The 17,072-nt window shown below is 43.8% G+C and overlaps 1 protein-coding gene across 1 annotated transcript; it reads left to right on the top strand.

The window, feature by feature from the left end:
* Window positions 1-733: 733 nt before the first annotated feature.
* On the top strand, window positions 734-16,707 carry nectin4b (nectin cell adhesion molecule 4b; the record flags this gene model as incomplete). The annotated part of the gene is made up of 10 exons (XM_080836245.1): window positions 734-785; window positions 2,573-2,761; window positions 3,339-3,506; window positions 3,778-4,056; window positions 4,500-4,617; window positions 10,591-10,742; window positions 12,860-13,019; window positions 13,174-13,249; window positions 15,211-15,393; window positions 16,339-16,707. The coding sequence occupies 10 exons, from the start codon at window positions 734-736 to the stop codon at window positions 16,705-16,707; spliced, it is 1,746 nt and encodes a 581-aa protein (XP_080692371.1).
* Between the last annotated feature and the right edge of the window lie 365 nt (window positions 16,708-17,072).

Here is a 17,072-nt window from a genome sequence, read left to right as displayed (position 1 = left end):
AATTCAGCATAGGACAGCCTTACTGTAAAGTTTAAACCGAATTCAACCATTCCCTAAAGTTTTGTGCAAAGGTCGACTTGTATTACAAAGAACTCGGCCTGCGACTTTTTGTACACACCAATGACTGTAAATAGAGAGAGGGCGGAGTAGAGGGAGGGTGCAAAACACGAGACCGCATGTTGGCCTGCCGTCCTGCCGTCCTGCCTGCACTCTGTTACCTGCGGGTGCGATAGTACATTGCCAATGGCGACACATGCGGTACAGGTGCAAGCAGGTGGTTTTCATTGCATGGTTATAGTGTCGGGCTGGTGGCCACAGGTTCTTTTACTGTAAATGCTCGACGAGTATAGGATACTTATACAACCTAGTATTCTAACGCTCCCGTAACTAACCCTTTACAGATGTTAGGAATTTCGTGTGATCCGTGAAGAATGCTCCACTCCGCCCGCCACCGTCAACTGGATTTACCTGTTTAGGAAACTCAACTGAGTCACGAATAGGAGAAAAAGCGGACAGCAGTTAGGAGAGACAGTGTTCACCTGTTGCGCTTCGAAAGTTCTTATCGCGACGTCCACTGTGGACTCGCCGCGGGGCAGGAGGACTGACTGGGGGTATTGACACCTGCTCGTGGATTTAATTTCAAGGCTGTCCTCACGGATCCGCTCAGATCACCGACCGTCACCGAAACAGCCGCTTGCGTGGCATAGGGACGGGGCCAAACTGGGCCGAAACAATGTTCCAAAGTGGCGTGGGCATGAGGCATTGTCTGCTGCTCAGTATCCTGGGTAAGAGTAATATGGGGTCTGCCCAGCACTATATGAGACATACAAATATTGTAAGCTTTTCAGATGTTGTGTTTTCTTGACCACTGAAGCACACTGTAGATAATCAATGTCAAACCTGTGAACAGCTATTCAAAACCACACACTGATTTCTTATATTCATCTCTATCTGAATATGACTTCATTGCAAGACTCCAACAAACTTAACTGGCTAGAAACTGGCAGTGTAAGTAAGGAGTTATGAAAATGCTTCTAAGAAAATTATAACTTAAGCTATGCAGGATCATGCCTCATTACATATATTCAAATTGAGCAACAAACAAAATGTCACAATACTCTTAAACACACCCATCAAAGAATAACGTTTTCAGTGATAATAATTATTCATTCATAATGTAAAGCACTACAAGGATATTTGCACCTGTAATAACAATACAGTTGACATCTCTTAGCCTAATACAACAATTATACCACCAACCCTACTAACAACAACCATTATTTTATTATGTCTACATGCACACACTTGACACTGATTTATGAGGCTTTCTTAGCTGATACAGTTGCCTGGAGATAAGGAAGAAAACCTGTACCTGTGCTTTTAAACAATAGGGTATTTGTGTGTGTGTGTGCCAGTCAAACTCTACTCGGCATGCTGCATGAAATGGGTCTGCGTGTATGTGTTAAAGATCATAGGTCAGGTTTTATCGTGCGTATTTTGTGTGTAGTCGTGGCTTACATTAATGTTAAAAGCAGTCACAGTATAGTAGTGGACCTACCAGTTAGGTCATTGGAAGATATTTCCGTTTGAAAAAATGGCAAATGCTGATTGCGCTTATGTTGGGTATTCAAACAGGTTGCTGTTTGTGTGTGTTGTCAGAGTGAATATTTTACCAAGTCTGTGTATTTGCCAAAGAGCGAGGGAGGGAGGGAGGGTTGGTTAGTGTCCTTGTGTGTCTGTCTGTTCGTGTGCTTGCATGTGTAATCATTAATTATTCTGGTTAAATCCCACATGCTCCCATTCTGTATTTCTCTCTCTCTCTCTCTCTCTCTCTCTCTCTCTCTGTCTCTGTGTTTCCCTTAGATGCGCAAACACATTCAAAACACAAATGCTTTTCCCACAGAGGGCTGTGTTTGCACTTCATTCAAAGTGTCACCTTAAATAAGCAGACAGACACACAACCGCTTTAATGGCCTGATAGCAATGAGTGAATCTCTGTATCTGTTAAATGGAATGTAAATATTAGATTTTTTTTCAAACAGTCAGAAAAAGCTCATTGGTGTATGAAACACTGGTGCATTGTGGGTAGCCAAAGGCTTGCCAAGGCTTTCTAGCAAGGTTCACACACCTGAATGAGGGCAGGGGGTTTAATGCCACTTTGCTGGTCCAGTTGTCCCCTAAAAGTGCAGTCCAGGGACCCCCCCCCCACACACACACAATGCACACACACACATTTGAGCGCATGCACACACACACAAACACATGGACTACAGACTTCTTTAAGGGCATTTTAATGAAATACTAAGTAGACTTAATGATGTGCTTTCAGGCTTATCGAAGAGGTTGATTGCCTCAAACCAACATATTGAGAAGAAAGAGAGGAGTGTCTCCTGGTTAAAGTTAAAGCGCCGTTAGGGTGCTCAAACGCCGGGTCGGATAGTCGGGCGGTGGGAGAGTCGCGGAGAGTCGCGCCCCCCCCCCCCCAGCAGGTTCATCTGTACCCTTTAACCTCTCTCCCCTCTGTCTCCTGTGATATTACGCTGAAGTCTTCTCTATCCTCTGTCTCCTGTAGTCTGTGTGTATGGAGGGTTTGTGGAACCACCGGAATCCTTCTCACTTCGTTCAGTTGCTGAGACGGAGACACGGTTGCCATGCCAATTCGATGCTCAGGGTGAGAGTATCGTCCAGGTCAACTGGAATAAGGTGCAAGCAGATGGAACTACTGAGCTCATCATCACTGCTCACCATACAGAGGGAACAGGTAAACACACATACACACATACACACACACACACACTCATACATGCTCACACATGCCTGCTCACATCAACACACACACACTTATACATGCGTTGTGTTCGTGGCTGTGCCAGGGTGCCTCTTATTGTCTACCGCGGACGGATTTTGCCTGTTTGTCTGTTCACCCCTCTGGGGAAAAACATTGCGTTTGGCGTTCATTTGCAGATGGGATCATTTCCCTGCTGGGCTAACTGGTTCGCCTATTTTTTCCTGTTGAAGGCGCAAACTTTACTCAAGCAAGATCTCAGAAAATCATATCTAAGAAAGTAAGAAAACATGTCTGCTGTATTTTTAGCAGTCATCATCATCAAGAATATTCTAACTCGATACAACACACACACAGTCATACGTGCACACATATACCTGCTCACATCAACACACACAAACACACACACACATACACCACTTTTACATTGCCAGTAATATCATTTTCTGTACGTGCATGCATGTACGTATGTATGTTCCCACGCACATTCACAATGGTGTGTGTGTGTGTGTGTGTGTGTGTGTGTGTGTGTGTGTGTGTGTGTGTCTGTCAGTGGTGGGCCGGTTGGCTACACGAGTGCGTTTCAGGTCAAAGGACCCCCTGTCAGAATCTTCTCTTCTCATCCTCAACACTGAGACATCAGATGAGGGACGCTACACCTGCCAGGTCATCACCTACCCTTCCGGAACCTTCCAGAGACCAATCAGCCTCACCGTCTGGAGTAAGACCCTCCCCCTCCTCATCCTCCTCACTTCTGATCTCTTCCTCTACTCACCTCCCGCTTCTCTTCCTTTGTCTTGCATTTCAAGCGTATTTTCCTTGTGTTTTCCCCGGTCATAAAGAGGTGTTGATGTCCAACCAGAGTATTTAACACGCACAGTTTCTATCCACATCTTTGATGAACTTATTGACGTACTTTTTAACTCCTGAATGCTGATTGGTTGACATGTCATCCAACCATGACCTTTTGTTTTGATCCCTCCCCCCTCCAGCATTACCCATCTCTTTATTGGAGCCTGTGATTTTGGAGGAGGGGCAAACGTTTCGCGTTGCAGCCCTCTGTCGCTCTACAGCCCATCCCCCACCTACCCTCTCATGGGATACTGACCTCCAAGGCCAATCACAGAACAGGACGGGAGAGGGTGGGCGTGTCTCGTCCCAGTTTTCCCTGCATCCTTTGCGGAACATGAACGGCAAGAAGCTGGACTGCCTGGTGAGCCACCCAACTCTAGAGCGCCCCCACCGCATCAGGAACACCCTGGTGGTGCACTGTAAGTATATCAGGCATCAAGGACTTTACAAAAATTCTGGCAACAATCCTATGCCATATAGGATAGGACATTCACCTTAGTCACATAACATATAATTAGGATTACTGATACTTGATAAAGATCAAATTTGAATTTTGAGTGTTTGTTTGTTTGTGTGGGCTTGCGTGTCTGTCATTTATGTCATTAGTACATGTTTTATCTTGAATGGCAAATGCTGTTTGTCATTCAGTATGCTGTTTTCCTTTCTCTCTTACTCTTTCCTGGTTGGACATTGAAACATATCTTTGTGTGGGTGTTTGTGCGCGTTTGTGTGTGTGTGTGTGTGTGTGTGTGTGTGTGTGTGTGTGTGTGTGTGTGTGTGTGTGTGTGTGTGTGTGTGTGTGTGTGTGTGTGTGTGTGTGTGTGTGTGTGTGTGTGTGTGTGTGTGTGTGTGTATTGAGCAGTTCCTCCGAATGCTGTGGTCAGTGGTTATGATGGCAACTGGTTTGTTGGGCGGGAAGGGGTTGAAGTCACCTGTGAGTTTGGAGGAAACCCAGAGGTAGAAAATGTCACCTGGACCAGGTAACCTCTCTGTCTGCATACATACCTCTCTTTTCAGCCTCCGTCTACATATTTGTCTTCTGTTCCATTGTCTGTCTTGTTAATTGCCACCGTTCCTCTGTCTCTGTTTCTGTCTGAATCAGAGTCTGAATGCCGTATCTCTTAGTGAATACATTGTTCCCACTCATCTGTGTTTTTTACTTAAGTCAAGATACATCTCCGTGTTTTCCCCTGATTGTCTGTATCTTAGCTAATGTCTAAAGTTGACTTCTTTGGAATGTCAATCCTCCTTGCAGAAGCTCTTATGATCTACTTCAGGTCATTTGGAGGAGTGGCGCGTGCTTGTAAGCAGTTTAGTGGAACCTTGTGTTGAGTGACTACATACCGTATAAACTGAAACTCAGTCACCCAGGGACACATAGACGCAGAGGCACTCACTCTCTTTCTCTTTCTCTCTTTCTCTCTCTCTCTCTCACACACACACACTAACATACTCAATCACTCACTCACTCACAAACACACCACTCTCTCTCTCTCTCTCTCTCTCTCTCTCTCTTTCCCTCACACACACACAAACGCACAGACACACACACACACACACTAACTCAATCACTCACTCATAAACACACCACTCTCTCTCTCTCTCTCTCTCTCTCTCTCTCTCTCTCTCTACGTCTCACACACACACACACACACACACACACACACACTAAAACAGAAAGGTGAATCTGAGTCGACTCCTTCTTTTGAGTGTGACATAAAAGCTTGAGTGTCGCATTGCAGCTCGATGGAGTCGCTGAAAAAAAGAGAGGAAATGTTCACACGAGGGAGGGGGGAAGAACAGAGAGGAGAGAAGCAGAGAGAGATTCAAAGGATAGACAGAGTTAGGGAGACCCAGAAAAGAGGGGGTGAGGAAATGGGGGGAGTAAAGTGAGCCTAAATGTAGGTGAGAGGAAGGAGGGAACAAAGAGGGGGAGAAGGGGAACAGGAAGAACAAAAAGTGATATCAAGAAAAAAAAGGGACAGACAGAGTACGATAGAGATGTAAAGAGAAGAGAGGGGAAGAAAAGAGAGACATGCCTAAGCCCATAATACTGCTGGCTGGCACCAAAATATCACTTAAAACAGCAGCCTGCTATCTCTCTCTCTCTTTCTCTCCATCCCTGCCTCTCTCCCTCCTTCTCTCTCTCTGAATTATAATTAAACACCAAAGTGTTTGGTCAGACGACAAAGGGGGCAATTACCCTTCTTCTGCCCCATTACAGGATGCTGACTCTCCCCTTAACCCTTTGGTAACTGGCTGTGGCATTAGCTCACGCATTAGCTCATGCTTGTCACTGTTTGAGCAGGTCACAGATGAGTGATCATGAAGGAAAGGGGCCGACAGGGGCCAGTCTAGATGATTAGGAGGGAGGGTGTGCATGTATGAGTGTGTGTATGTGCGTGTGTTTCATGTTCTGTGTGGAGATGGATAGGGATGTGAAGCTGCTGTGGGAAAACACTTCAAGTAACTTCCTTGCCTAGGTCATTTTCCTAACGCCATAATGATTTGAAGCGGTCTGACTGGATTCATAACAGGTTTTGACATAATTTCCAGAAAGATGAATAGATAAGTATAAGTAGAATGCTAATAGATGCAATCATGGACGGATTATGAAACCATGGTCCCCTGGGCCTGAACGTGTCAAAAGCAACAGGTTTTTCATTTTGAGGTTATAAATAACATAAAGTATCGCCAGAAATTCAAAATAATTTCATCGTTGATCACAGTCGCAATAAACTAACTACACTCTGCAAGTCATATGTCCGAGAAAAGTATTTAAGGCAGGGCCTCCTTTGCATTCGAACCCTGCGCGCTAGCTGCATTATCTTTAGTTATGCCCCTGGCGCACATGCACATTTTGTAAAACAGCGCAGGTACACTCAATTAAAGCCAACAGCAAATTAACAAAATACACCTCTTTCAGCCACAAATAAGAGAAACATAACAGCGACTTCACACAAAGGCTCTGGCTTAGGGGCCCCCTGAGCTCATGGGCCCCTGGGCCTGGGCCCGGTAGGCCTGTTCGGTAATCCATCCCTGGCTGCACTAGTCTTATAGGCAGTGAAAACTTCTAGGTCTAGATTAGATATGAACGCACAGGTCGAACACAAACACATCTGGTATGTAGACAGACAGGTCAGATACTGACTCAAAGACCGGCCAGAAAAAGATAGACAGTACACAAAGTTAGTGGAGACATCGACACAAACAGACAACTTAGGAGACAGGCAGGTCAAAACACAAAGGTCAGCTATAGGTTAGAGGTCAGTCATATACAGGAAGGAAGAATCTCTGAAATGGATCTGATTTTATTTTTAGATCTGTACCATCCCAGAGTCAAACAATATTTGGGCATGCATATAGTTCAGAACCACAGAGAACTTAAGAACAGAGAGGACAGTTCAAGGTTAAGGACAGGTCAAGAGGCCGAGCACACAGTGTCAGACATACCCAAGATGCTGCTGAATCTAGACTAGACTTGGTCTTAAGTTGGCTGTGCCAGATTATTTATTCACCTAAAAGACAGCTGTGATCTTGATATACATTGCTACATGTAGTTGAGACACATAGAAAGCACACACAAATGAACACAGGGTTTAATTTTTTTTTACTAGTAAAATTGATTTAAAACAAATATATATATATTGAACATTTGCCATCGGAAATTCAGTGCCACTTGAAGTCAGAAAGTGATATGTTTCTACGCAACAACTGAATCTTTAAAGTTCTATTTGCGTGAGTTAGTATTTTTTCTCAGTGGAAGCCACAAAATGGCAACAAAAACATTAAAAAGAGATAATTTGGTAGAATGTCTTTTATCGGTTGCCAAGTAACCGTATAATAAGCGGGAAAATGTATTGTCCGCGGGTCAGTATCAGAAAATAAATCCCTCACATTCAACCTTTCATTCTCCTTAAAACTTCAGTCAGAGCTCCACCCGCCATAATCTTCACCCGTCCGTCAGTACTGGCAAAGAATGAATAGAAAATCTAATTTTGACATCATAGTGATTAGCTCATTAAATTATTGTATCTCTGCAAGGAGGGTGTAATCTATTAGAGCCATCAGTGGCTCTCTGGGTGTGTTTGATGATGATAAATGTCAGACTTAGGTACGTAGACTTATTCACTACACTGGCGAAGTTCTGTTCGCCCAAACCATGTTTGGCAGATATTGACAAATTGACAAAGGATTCTTCCCAACTTGTAGTGTCATTGCAGAACTAGTAGCAAGAAATATGGTTTCACAATGACCGAGCTAGCAACTGAAAACAATACATGTCTACAGTCCTTTTTGTCGAAGAATACTTGAAATGTGTGTTTATAAGCTAAATTATGTTTTTTTCTGTCTATGTCTGTCTATGGTTGCTAAGCAGAACAGTTTTACAGTTTTTGATTGTATCAAATTAGAATAATGTAGTGTCAAGCACGACCATGCTGCAAAGTTTCGACTGCTGCCTTTAATGTGGTAGACGGGTAGGATTATCTATTCAATTTAGTTGCCCACCCAGCATCCAAATATCCACCTAAGGATGACATCCTGGTTAAAGCAAAACTGATTTGAGTATGATGTCATTATTTTGTCAACCTAAGTCTTCATTCTCTAGGCTACATTATATTTGCGTTTGTAGCGTAGATTGATTAAATTCACACGGGCAAAAACAAATCCTAGCAGAAACCCTGGCCATAGATCATAGATGCGCAAACTCACCCAGACATCATTGTCGTCACAGACACACACACAGACACACAGATGGGCCAGGTCGAACTCACCCAGACTACTCATTGTTGAGACAAACACAGACATCTTAAACACACAGACTCAAACATGCATAGAGCCGATGGGCCCCTTCCCCTTCCAGCTCACCCATCCCAGACCCGTGATCAAAGGCTCCGTGGAGCCAGAGGGGGATCAAAGAGAGCCGTCAGAGAGACCTGCATCAGGCTGATCAGACCCAGACGAGCATCTCACTCCTTTCAGCCGCTAACCCTGTGTTTGGGGTAATTAAACATGGCAGAGGTACTGATGAGTCAGCCCTGCTCCTCTCAGTCTGGTGCCCATGTTAATGCCCCGTTTAAAGCTGTTCAAACTAGTCACGGCTATGAAGGAACTTCTCTAGTGCCAGGTGAGCTCAGCATTTATGCTTTCCGTTAAAGCAGCATTAGAGAGTTTTGGTCTTAAACTAGCAGGCTACCGGCAAACCATGCCAAAGCTTTGCAAACACCAGCAAAAGCTTGCTAACATGCCAACTGGCATCTTCTGGCGATATTGTTGGCCATGTAGTGCTGTAAAAGGCTTTTCTTACATATTTCCTACGCCGACCACAGAACTATATAGTGGATAGCCTGGACGGCTCTAGTGGGAACGACAGCTGTGTTTATCTGTCGGTCACATGACCAAAATTAATTGGAAAATGTAATGAAAAGAAGTTGCTAATAAAAACATACCTCAAAAACAGCCTTTTCTATATCAGAAAAAACGTAACAGATGTACTTATTGAATTGATGGGCAACGAGTAAAGTCACATGTTTGCTCATAGGATTTTGCTCATGGTATTACATTTACAAAATTATTTTGCCAGGTTATTAAATTAGGTTTTCGTTCAGGAGCGAGGGGCGGACTTAGCTCATTGCTGTGCTTGTTGCTCATTGCTGTGCTTGTTGCCAGTTGCTCGTTGCTCATTGCCAGTTGCCAGTTGCCTGCTGCCCATCAATGAAATTAGGGCCCATAATTGTCTACACTACATTGCCCTTTACAGCAGAATTAAGCTTATTATGAAAGTGTACAGAGTAGAGTCTAGGCCTTGCGTTCTTTGGATCAGAGTTACAATGGAGTTAGATTGTTGGGGTTAGATTGCCAATCGTCATGTTCCTGGTGTTACACAGGTGACTATGGTGGTGGCTGTCGTCATGTAAATCGCCATGGTGACAGTGGCGGAAAGGTGTGTCATAGGGATAATGGGTCATTGTGGACCCAGAAAAGACTAGGGGGCTGGGCCACCAACCTGAGAATGGTTTGACAGACAGCACAGTGTTACCACAGAAACTTGACCCTCCCCAAAGGAGTTCATTAATCAGTTTCTGGAGCATGATGTTTCAAAAGACTTAGAGAGAGAGAGAGAGAGACAGACAGAGAGAGAGAGAGATAATAAATACATACTTGCGTTGTTTGTCTGGTAAATCCCACTATAGAATAGGAAAAAGGTCACTCTGAATAACAACCAACTACAGAAAGAAAGCAATTTGTAAATCAACCCTGTCAGTGCTAAGAGCCTTTGTAGGTAAAGGTGAATGTGAGCCCTGTCTAGTCTGTCCACATCACGTCTACGTGTGTAGCTACGCTCTAGCTGACGTTATTTGTGTTATCATGCACAAGATGCATTCTAGCTTAACAGGTTTTTGGTGACATGGAATAGGGTTGCCACATCTTTACCTCTGTGTATGTGTGTATGGGTGTGTGTGTTTGTCACCGTCTAAACTAAGTATCACCAGTGGGTGTGTGTGTTTGTCATCACCTAAACTAGGTATCACCAGTGGGTGTGTGTGTGTTTGTCACCTAAACTATGTATGGCGGGTTGATCAGTGTCAGATCAGGGTCAAAGTAGCATAACAATCAGCAAGCTTATGTGTAGACATGCTGGATTTTCATGAAAACCGTTTCAGACGGTTATACCCACAGCATGTTTTAAAAATGGAAAACTTTGTTGGTCCTTGATCTCTTTGGTGGAAGTGAAGTTTGACTGGCTTCGTTATGCTTTGTGGTCATGGTCATGAAAACAAAGATTTAGAAGTACATCTGAAATAAAGCTCTGGAACAGCAAAACCTTTCAGGACGAACATTATGACAGGGTTAACTGGATAATATGGGGTTGTGATCAATTTATGATGAATTGTCATCTCAACCTTTAGTTTGTGTGTGGTCTCCTCGCTAACCTTACGTTTATTCACTAGGAGAGATGGAGGTTTACCTGAAGGTGTTTTTGGAGAAGGGAACCGGCTTGTCTTTGGTAGGCCGCTTGTCTTGACAGACACAGGCGTCTACCAATGCGAGGCCAGGAACCGCATGGGGGCGGACAAAGGAGAGCTTCAGGTGACTGTGAGAGGTGGGTGCATTTCCTATCAGAGCTGATCTCACTGTACAACTGTCTCCCTTTCAACCCTGACAATACAGTCACAAATATTTGATGATGTAAAAATGAACTAAAGTGAACGTTATAAAGGTTTCTGTTAGTTCTAGAACTAAACAGCATAATTCTGGAAAGACTTTGCAAAACAATACTCTAATAAAACTGTGCCTCCGTCCTTTCAACTGGTCCCAGTACAACTATGCTGACATGAACAGTCTTTTTTAGTCCCACTATGGCTATGGTTCCCATCTCATCTGTCTTTTCTGATGGAGTATATGCAGGCCAGATTAGGTGTTACTAGTGAAACTTACTCTTTAGTAGACCACAGCACAGTAAGCTTTGGTAAACTGGAGTGGTTAGGTGGAGGGCTTTTAAAGCCTGTTTAATGTCATTGTGTGTGCTGCCCCCATGTGGTAACAGCTTGTCATTGCTCCTCTTTCACATGTGTGTGGGAGGACAGTTTCAGTTTAAGGGGAGTTAGGCCAGTGCCATCTGTCATAGGCTGAAGGAAGAAGAGAAAAGAATATGGACTGCTTTTTGTGTCATGCATAGAGAGATAGCGAAAGAGGAATCAGCGTCTTAAATGACTGGTGTTGAGTTAGGCAACAGTGCTGAGTGTGTGTGCATGTGTGTGCTTATCAAAATATTTGAGTGTTAGTATGTACTCTAACCTTGTGTGTGTCAGTGGCTTACTTAAGTTTTAAAACTTCTGTCAACTTTTACTCCACAAAAAGACAATGTACTCTTTTACTTCTGACACGTTTACCCAAAGCATCTTCAGTACTACAAAATAGAATCTGAAGAAAGTTGGTAGTCTAATGTTCTGGATTTCAGCTCTATATAATTCATTCGAGTACATCTGTGGTTGGGTCAGGCATGTCATGGGGAGAACGCAATTGACCAGCGATGTTGCAGTTGACATCTGGAAGCTGGCCACCGGCAGTCAGTACAGGGCCACCAGCCATCTTTTCGGGGTAGGCCTGAGCACTGTGTTTAATTATGTTCAGAAATTCTGCAACGCAGTCATCATGGTGCTTCTTCCTGTCCACATTACAAGCCCAGATGCTGAAGATTGGTAGAAATGGCCGCTTTCTTCCGTGATCGTTGGAGAGCAGCACACTGTGTTGGTGCAATATAACCGCACCGCAAGAGCATCAGCCTTGAGATCACCAACACTGTCGTATTGTGCAATAAACATAACATTTTTAATAACTGGTTTTAAATAACTGGTTCCGCCCTAGCCCACTGAGCAACAAGCTTTTTGCCACAACACATTCTTACAACATAAGCACACTTGCACTCATAACAGATCTAACAAAATCATGAGTTTCATTTTCGAAAACATAGGCTTGCACTTCGGAGAAAAGCACTGCTCCAACTGGTGCCAAATACCATGAGTTATTTGCACCTCGGTTTTTCATTAACTGGCACATGTGGACAGTGGGTTACACACTGTGTTCGGGAGCCATTTGTCTGCACGGCGAAATATCTCTCTTTAGATATGCAGGAACAGTTCATTGAGCTGAAGAGTGAAAGGTGGCAGGTTGTAGCACCTTTCTGGTCCTGCTCCCTTGTGACCTTCTGAGTAGCATTGATGTGGGAAAACCCCCAACTCTCAGATGCAGCAAAACTAAATACCCGGACTACCAGTCAGTGTTTATTCAAAATTGAGTTGTTGAAGTACTGTCGAATTTTGCCTGAAGCAGTGTGAGAACCACTGTTGTAGTTAATTTCATGTTAAATGTATGTCACATATACGTTTACCCACAATTAAGGTGTGAATCATTTAAAAATACTATCCCAGGCTTATTCTTTGCTGATTGATAGGTGTGTTCCACATGTGAAATATAACGCTTGGCTAAAGCAGAGAAACAGAATCTGTTAGTTGTTTCCTAGAGTATAAGTTGTTTGCAAATAATCATCAGAATTAAAAGACAGAACAACTAATAATCAACCAATGGACTTTGTTTTCTTGTGTTAGTCAACTGACATGGACAAGTATGCTAATTCTCTTGTGCGTCTATTACTGGCGTGTATGTGTGCGTGTGTTTACTTGTCTGTCCTTTAACCTAGTATTTCTCTGTGTATTTCAGAGCTCCAACGGCATGAGGCACCAGTCGACACCTTCCCCACAATCATCGTGGGCGGGGTTGCCGGGGCCTTAGTTGTTGTCATGGTGATTGTCATCATCATTGTGACACATCACCATAAACGCAAGAACAGGAAGTTGAAGAGGGAGCTAAGTGAAAGGACGTGAGTGTTGGACCTGTCAGAACTAAGACACATATCAGTGTCAGAACATCATGTCCTAAGCATCATTTGAAATTCCCTTTCTCAAGTTTTCTCTCTCTCTCTCTTTCTCTCTCTCTCTCTCTCTCTCTCTCTCTCTCTCTCTCTCTCCCACCAGGGAGGAGATTAACAATCTATCGAGACAGACCTCATTGAGGAGACTAAACTCTGCAAGCACAGACCTCAGAAGTCAGGTAAGCACACACTTACACACACACACACACACTTACAGACACATACACACGCACACACACACACACGCACGCACACACAGAGTCACACACACTCAGCACAATTTCATCATGTGTAATCACATTCCCCTTTGGTTCTTGACCCCCCCCCCCCCCCCACACCCGTGCTCTTTCTTCTTACACAGATGGATGATGTGTCTATCAGGATGGACAGCATGATAAAAAACAATATGATGTCCTTGGAGGTGAGTTCAATGACTGCAGTAGCCATTGGTGCAGAGGTTTGGCCTTTTCTTTATCCACTTCACAAATGGCGTGCTATAAGAATTTCTCAACAGAAATAAATAATGTCTAAAATAAGTAAATGTTTAAATGGGAATAAATTCATAATCAATCAAGTAACTTAGTAACCATTCAATCAAATATAAAGCTAGGTCTATATGGCCTATAAAAAAAGATACCTTGATACATCTTAGCTGTGAAAAGCAAAAGGACTCTTAGTATTAATAAGGCAAATCCAACATTAAGATGTGGAGGACATTTCATATTACATTGCAATAATGCCATTGAGTACACTGGAACATGGTCACACTGTGTGTAACAGCACAGCTATAAAAGCATTTTAGAAAATGAATCTCTCATCATGTCCTGGTGCTATGCACACGAAGTCTAGGGCCTCCGAATCGGATTTACTTTTCACACCAATCGAATCTTTTAATTTCGTAAATACGGAGGCTGGCAACGAGAGATTTGCGTAAACACGGAGGCAGCAGATTGTGGTGAACCGACTGTAGTACATACCTCACCCCTGTGGGTGGCGCTTTAGCGCTTTATTTACACAACTGAAAAAACGTGAAAAACCTAGAAGAAGGTACTTCACAGCACGAGGATAAACACATTACACAAGACATTCAAGCTCCAATTAACAACATTACATTATGATAGTTAATATCAGTGGTCAGACTAAAGGATATGCGAAAATGAATTCTTTTTTCTATTGATAATAAAGAGTTTGGAACAGTAACATGACATGTCTGTCATCCCATTTCCCATGATGAATTGCTCCGAGCATTTTACATACATTTATGAATAAAAAAGCAAATTAAATCGCTGGCCAATTTATTTTTGTGGTCATGAAAGTTATGTTACGTCTGAATAAGAAGAATTAGATCAAGATAGGGGGTTAATCAAAAATCAGAAGACTGGGTTAATGTTAGTGAATTCGAGGCCCACCACGAGTGAGATTTTGAGGGAGAACAAGTTATATATATATATTGGTTGGAGATGGCAAAAAGATCACGTGGGGCAGTGACGTCATCATGTTGCGTGAAACCGTGCAGACGAACACCAGCCCCCGTACCGATTCAAATCTACTCACTTTCTACCCCGGACTGCGATCGTTGCGGAAACAAGGTGCGGATAGAGAGTGTTCGTATGTATGATAGGGCTATCTGTATTAGCTATCCGTATCAGATTGACAAACTAGGCTCCATGTAAACGACCTCTTAGAGCACCTCTCAGTTACACAACACTGCCATACAGTTTAAAATGGCCCTTTCCTACCTGTGCACCTACAGTAATAGCATGGTGGAGAATTAGAAAGAGTAAGCAGGGGTGTGAGTAGTTAAGGCACTGGGAAATTGAAAGAGATATTTTGCTGTTCAGACTTCCGCTACATCATGACAGTAGTACCCTAACTTATATTTAGTGCCTGTAGAATAGATATTCAAATCCTCAGCAACGCTTTATTTTGTATCGAACATGTAAATACATTACCCATGGGGTTGTTGTTGTTGACATGTATTGCTCGTCAAGGTCCCTTGTAGTCAGATGAAGACGGGGGCAGACTTAGGTTCATTCTTCTCTATATGATTAGATGAACCCTCAGGTTCACATCAGAGTTGCAAGGTTGCAAGGGTGCAAAAATGGGAAATCCACTTCTCAACCCCTCTGTTTGGTTTCAGGAGTGTTCTGCCTTGCACCAGCCACCAGGGGGAGTGTCAGAGCAGGACCTGGAGAGTCTGGGCCGTACACCCCTCTACACAGGCTTCCAACCCCCCAGAGACGCCAACTCGTGGAGGGAGAGGCAGAGGGAGGAGAGCCAGCGCCGGTTAGAGGCCTACCTCAAGAGCAGCAACCACTCTCTGGTATGCGTGTGAGAGAGAAACATGACATTCGGTTCTCTTCCTCTTTCTTGATCTCGCCATGTTTGTCTGCGGTGCATCACCTTCAGTGGCTCCTTTCATATTCCTCCTTTTCTTTTCAGGTTATCCTTCCCTCTCAGTCTTTATTTGTCCTTTTATCCTTTCCCTTCTTTCTTTCCTCATAACTTTTTCATCCTTTCTTCTATCATGTCTGTCGTTTACCATCTTTCTTTCTTTATCCCCCTCTTCAATAGCTCGCTGGCTTTTTATCTTTCTGTCTTTTTATCTCTCCATCGCTTTATCTCTCTCTTTGTGTCTTTTCCTCTCTTGATAAGACTCTTTCTCCACCTAGACTCTCTCTTAGATTCTGTGTAATCGTACCACCTCTCCAATGTTTTTTTTCTCCTGACATCCTGCATTTCTGATTCCATATTCTCAAATAATAACCTTTTTCCAATCTCTCTCTCCCTCCTTCCTCTTTTTTCTTGCATTCTGTCTCACGTCTCTCTCTCTCTGCTGTCCATCTCCAGAGATCTGGCCTCCGCTCCTCCCTGGTCCTCCTCTGACCTCAAACACTCCTCAAGATGAATCCTAAGAACACCCCACAACTCTCACCTCCTCTTCACCCATATTCCTTTATACTTCTCTCTCACCTCTCCAATGATTATGTTTACCTTTTCTCTGCTATCTTTCTCCCGCCATTATTTTCTGTATCTTTATCCCTGAGCCTCTCTTTCATTTAGGTAGGTATATAAACCATTACATTTTCTCTCCAGGATCTTCTTTATCATTCCCTCACTTCCTGCTCTCTCCTTTTCTCCTCCATGACACTGATGTTCACTCTCTCTCTACCGTATCTTTTTGTCTCTATCTAATGTCTCTCTGTGACTCTTTGATGCTCTCTCTCTCTCTTACTCACTCACTCGGTCTCTCCTTTCCCATCTCCAGGACTCTGGACTTCACTCCTCCCTGGTTCCCCCTCTGAGTTCAGAGGCCCCAGTGCTGGAGATGGAGCCAAGGGTTACTCTCCCATGGGTAACAGGCGGACAGACACAGCCCTGGGCCTACAGAGAAGCGGTGGTGGATGGACAGACCGATGGGTGGCCCCCGCACCGCGTGGGGGTGGTGGATGGACAGACGGGACAGGGGTGTTTGCAGAGAGATGGGGTAGCAGAGGGAGAGGAGGACGAGGATGCGTCAAGCTCGTTGCAGATCTCTGAGGCACTGTCCAATCACTTCCACTACAGCAACGGGTTCTTGCGACCCAAAGTCCACCCCAACGCCATTCTACTACACCCACGGGGGCAAATCATATAACTACCCCACCCTAATGCAATTCTGCTGCAATCAAGGAGTAAATCATATAACTACCCTACCCCATTGCCATTCAGTTGCACCTGCTGGAGAAAATCACACAATTACCCCACCCCAGTGTTACTCTATTGCACCCCCCAGTGCAAATAAAATAGTGAAACACCCAAATCATTCTCCACTAAACCAATGATAGAAAATCACATAACTACCAAACCTCTTCATCCTTTCCCATCTGATCATGTTTTGTACTTTGTATTTGGTTACTGTTTTACTGTATTGAATGTATTTTTTTATCATCAAAGCGGCAGCAAGTGCTTTAGACGGAGCTGCTGGATTGGGGATGGAGTTATAGCCTTTGCTACTGGGTC

This window comes from Sprattus sprattus, assembly GCF_963457725.1.
Source record: "Sprattus sprattus genome assembly, chromosome: 4".
NCBI lineage: Eukaryota > Metazoa > Chordata > Actinopteri > Clupeiformes > Clupeidae > Sprattus > Sprattus sprattus.
This window is presented reverse-complemented; position numbering and strand designations above follow the sequence as displayed.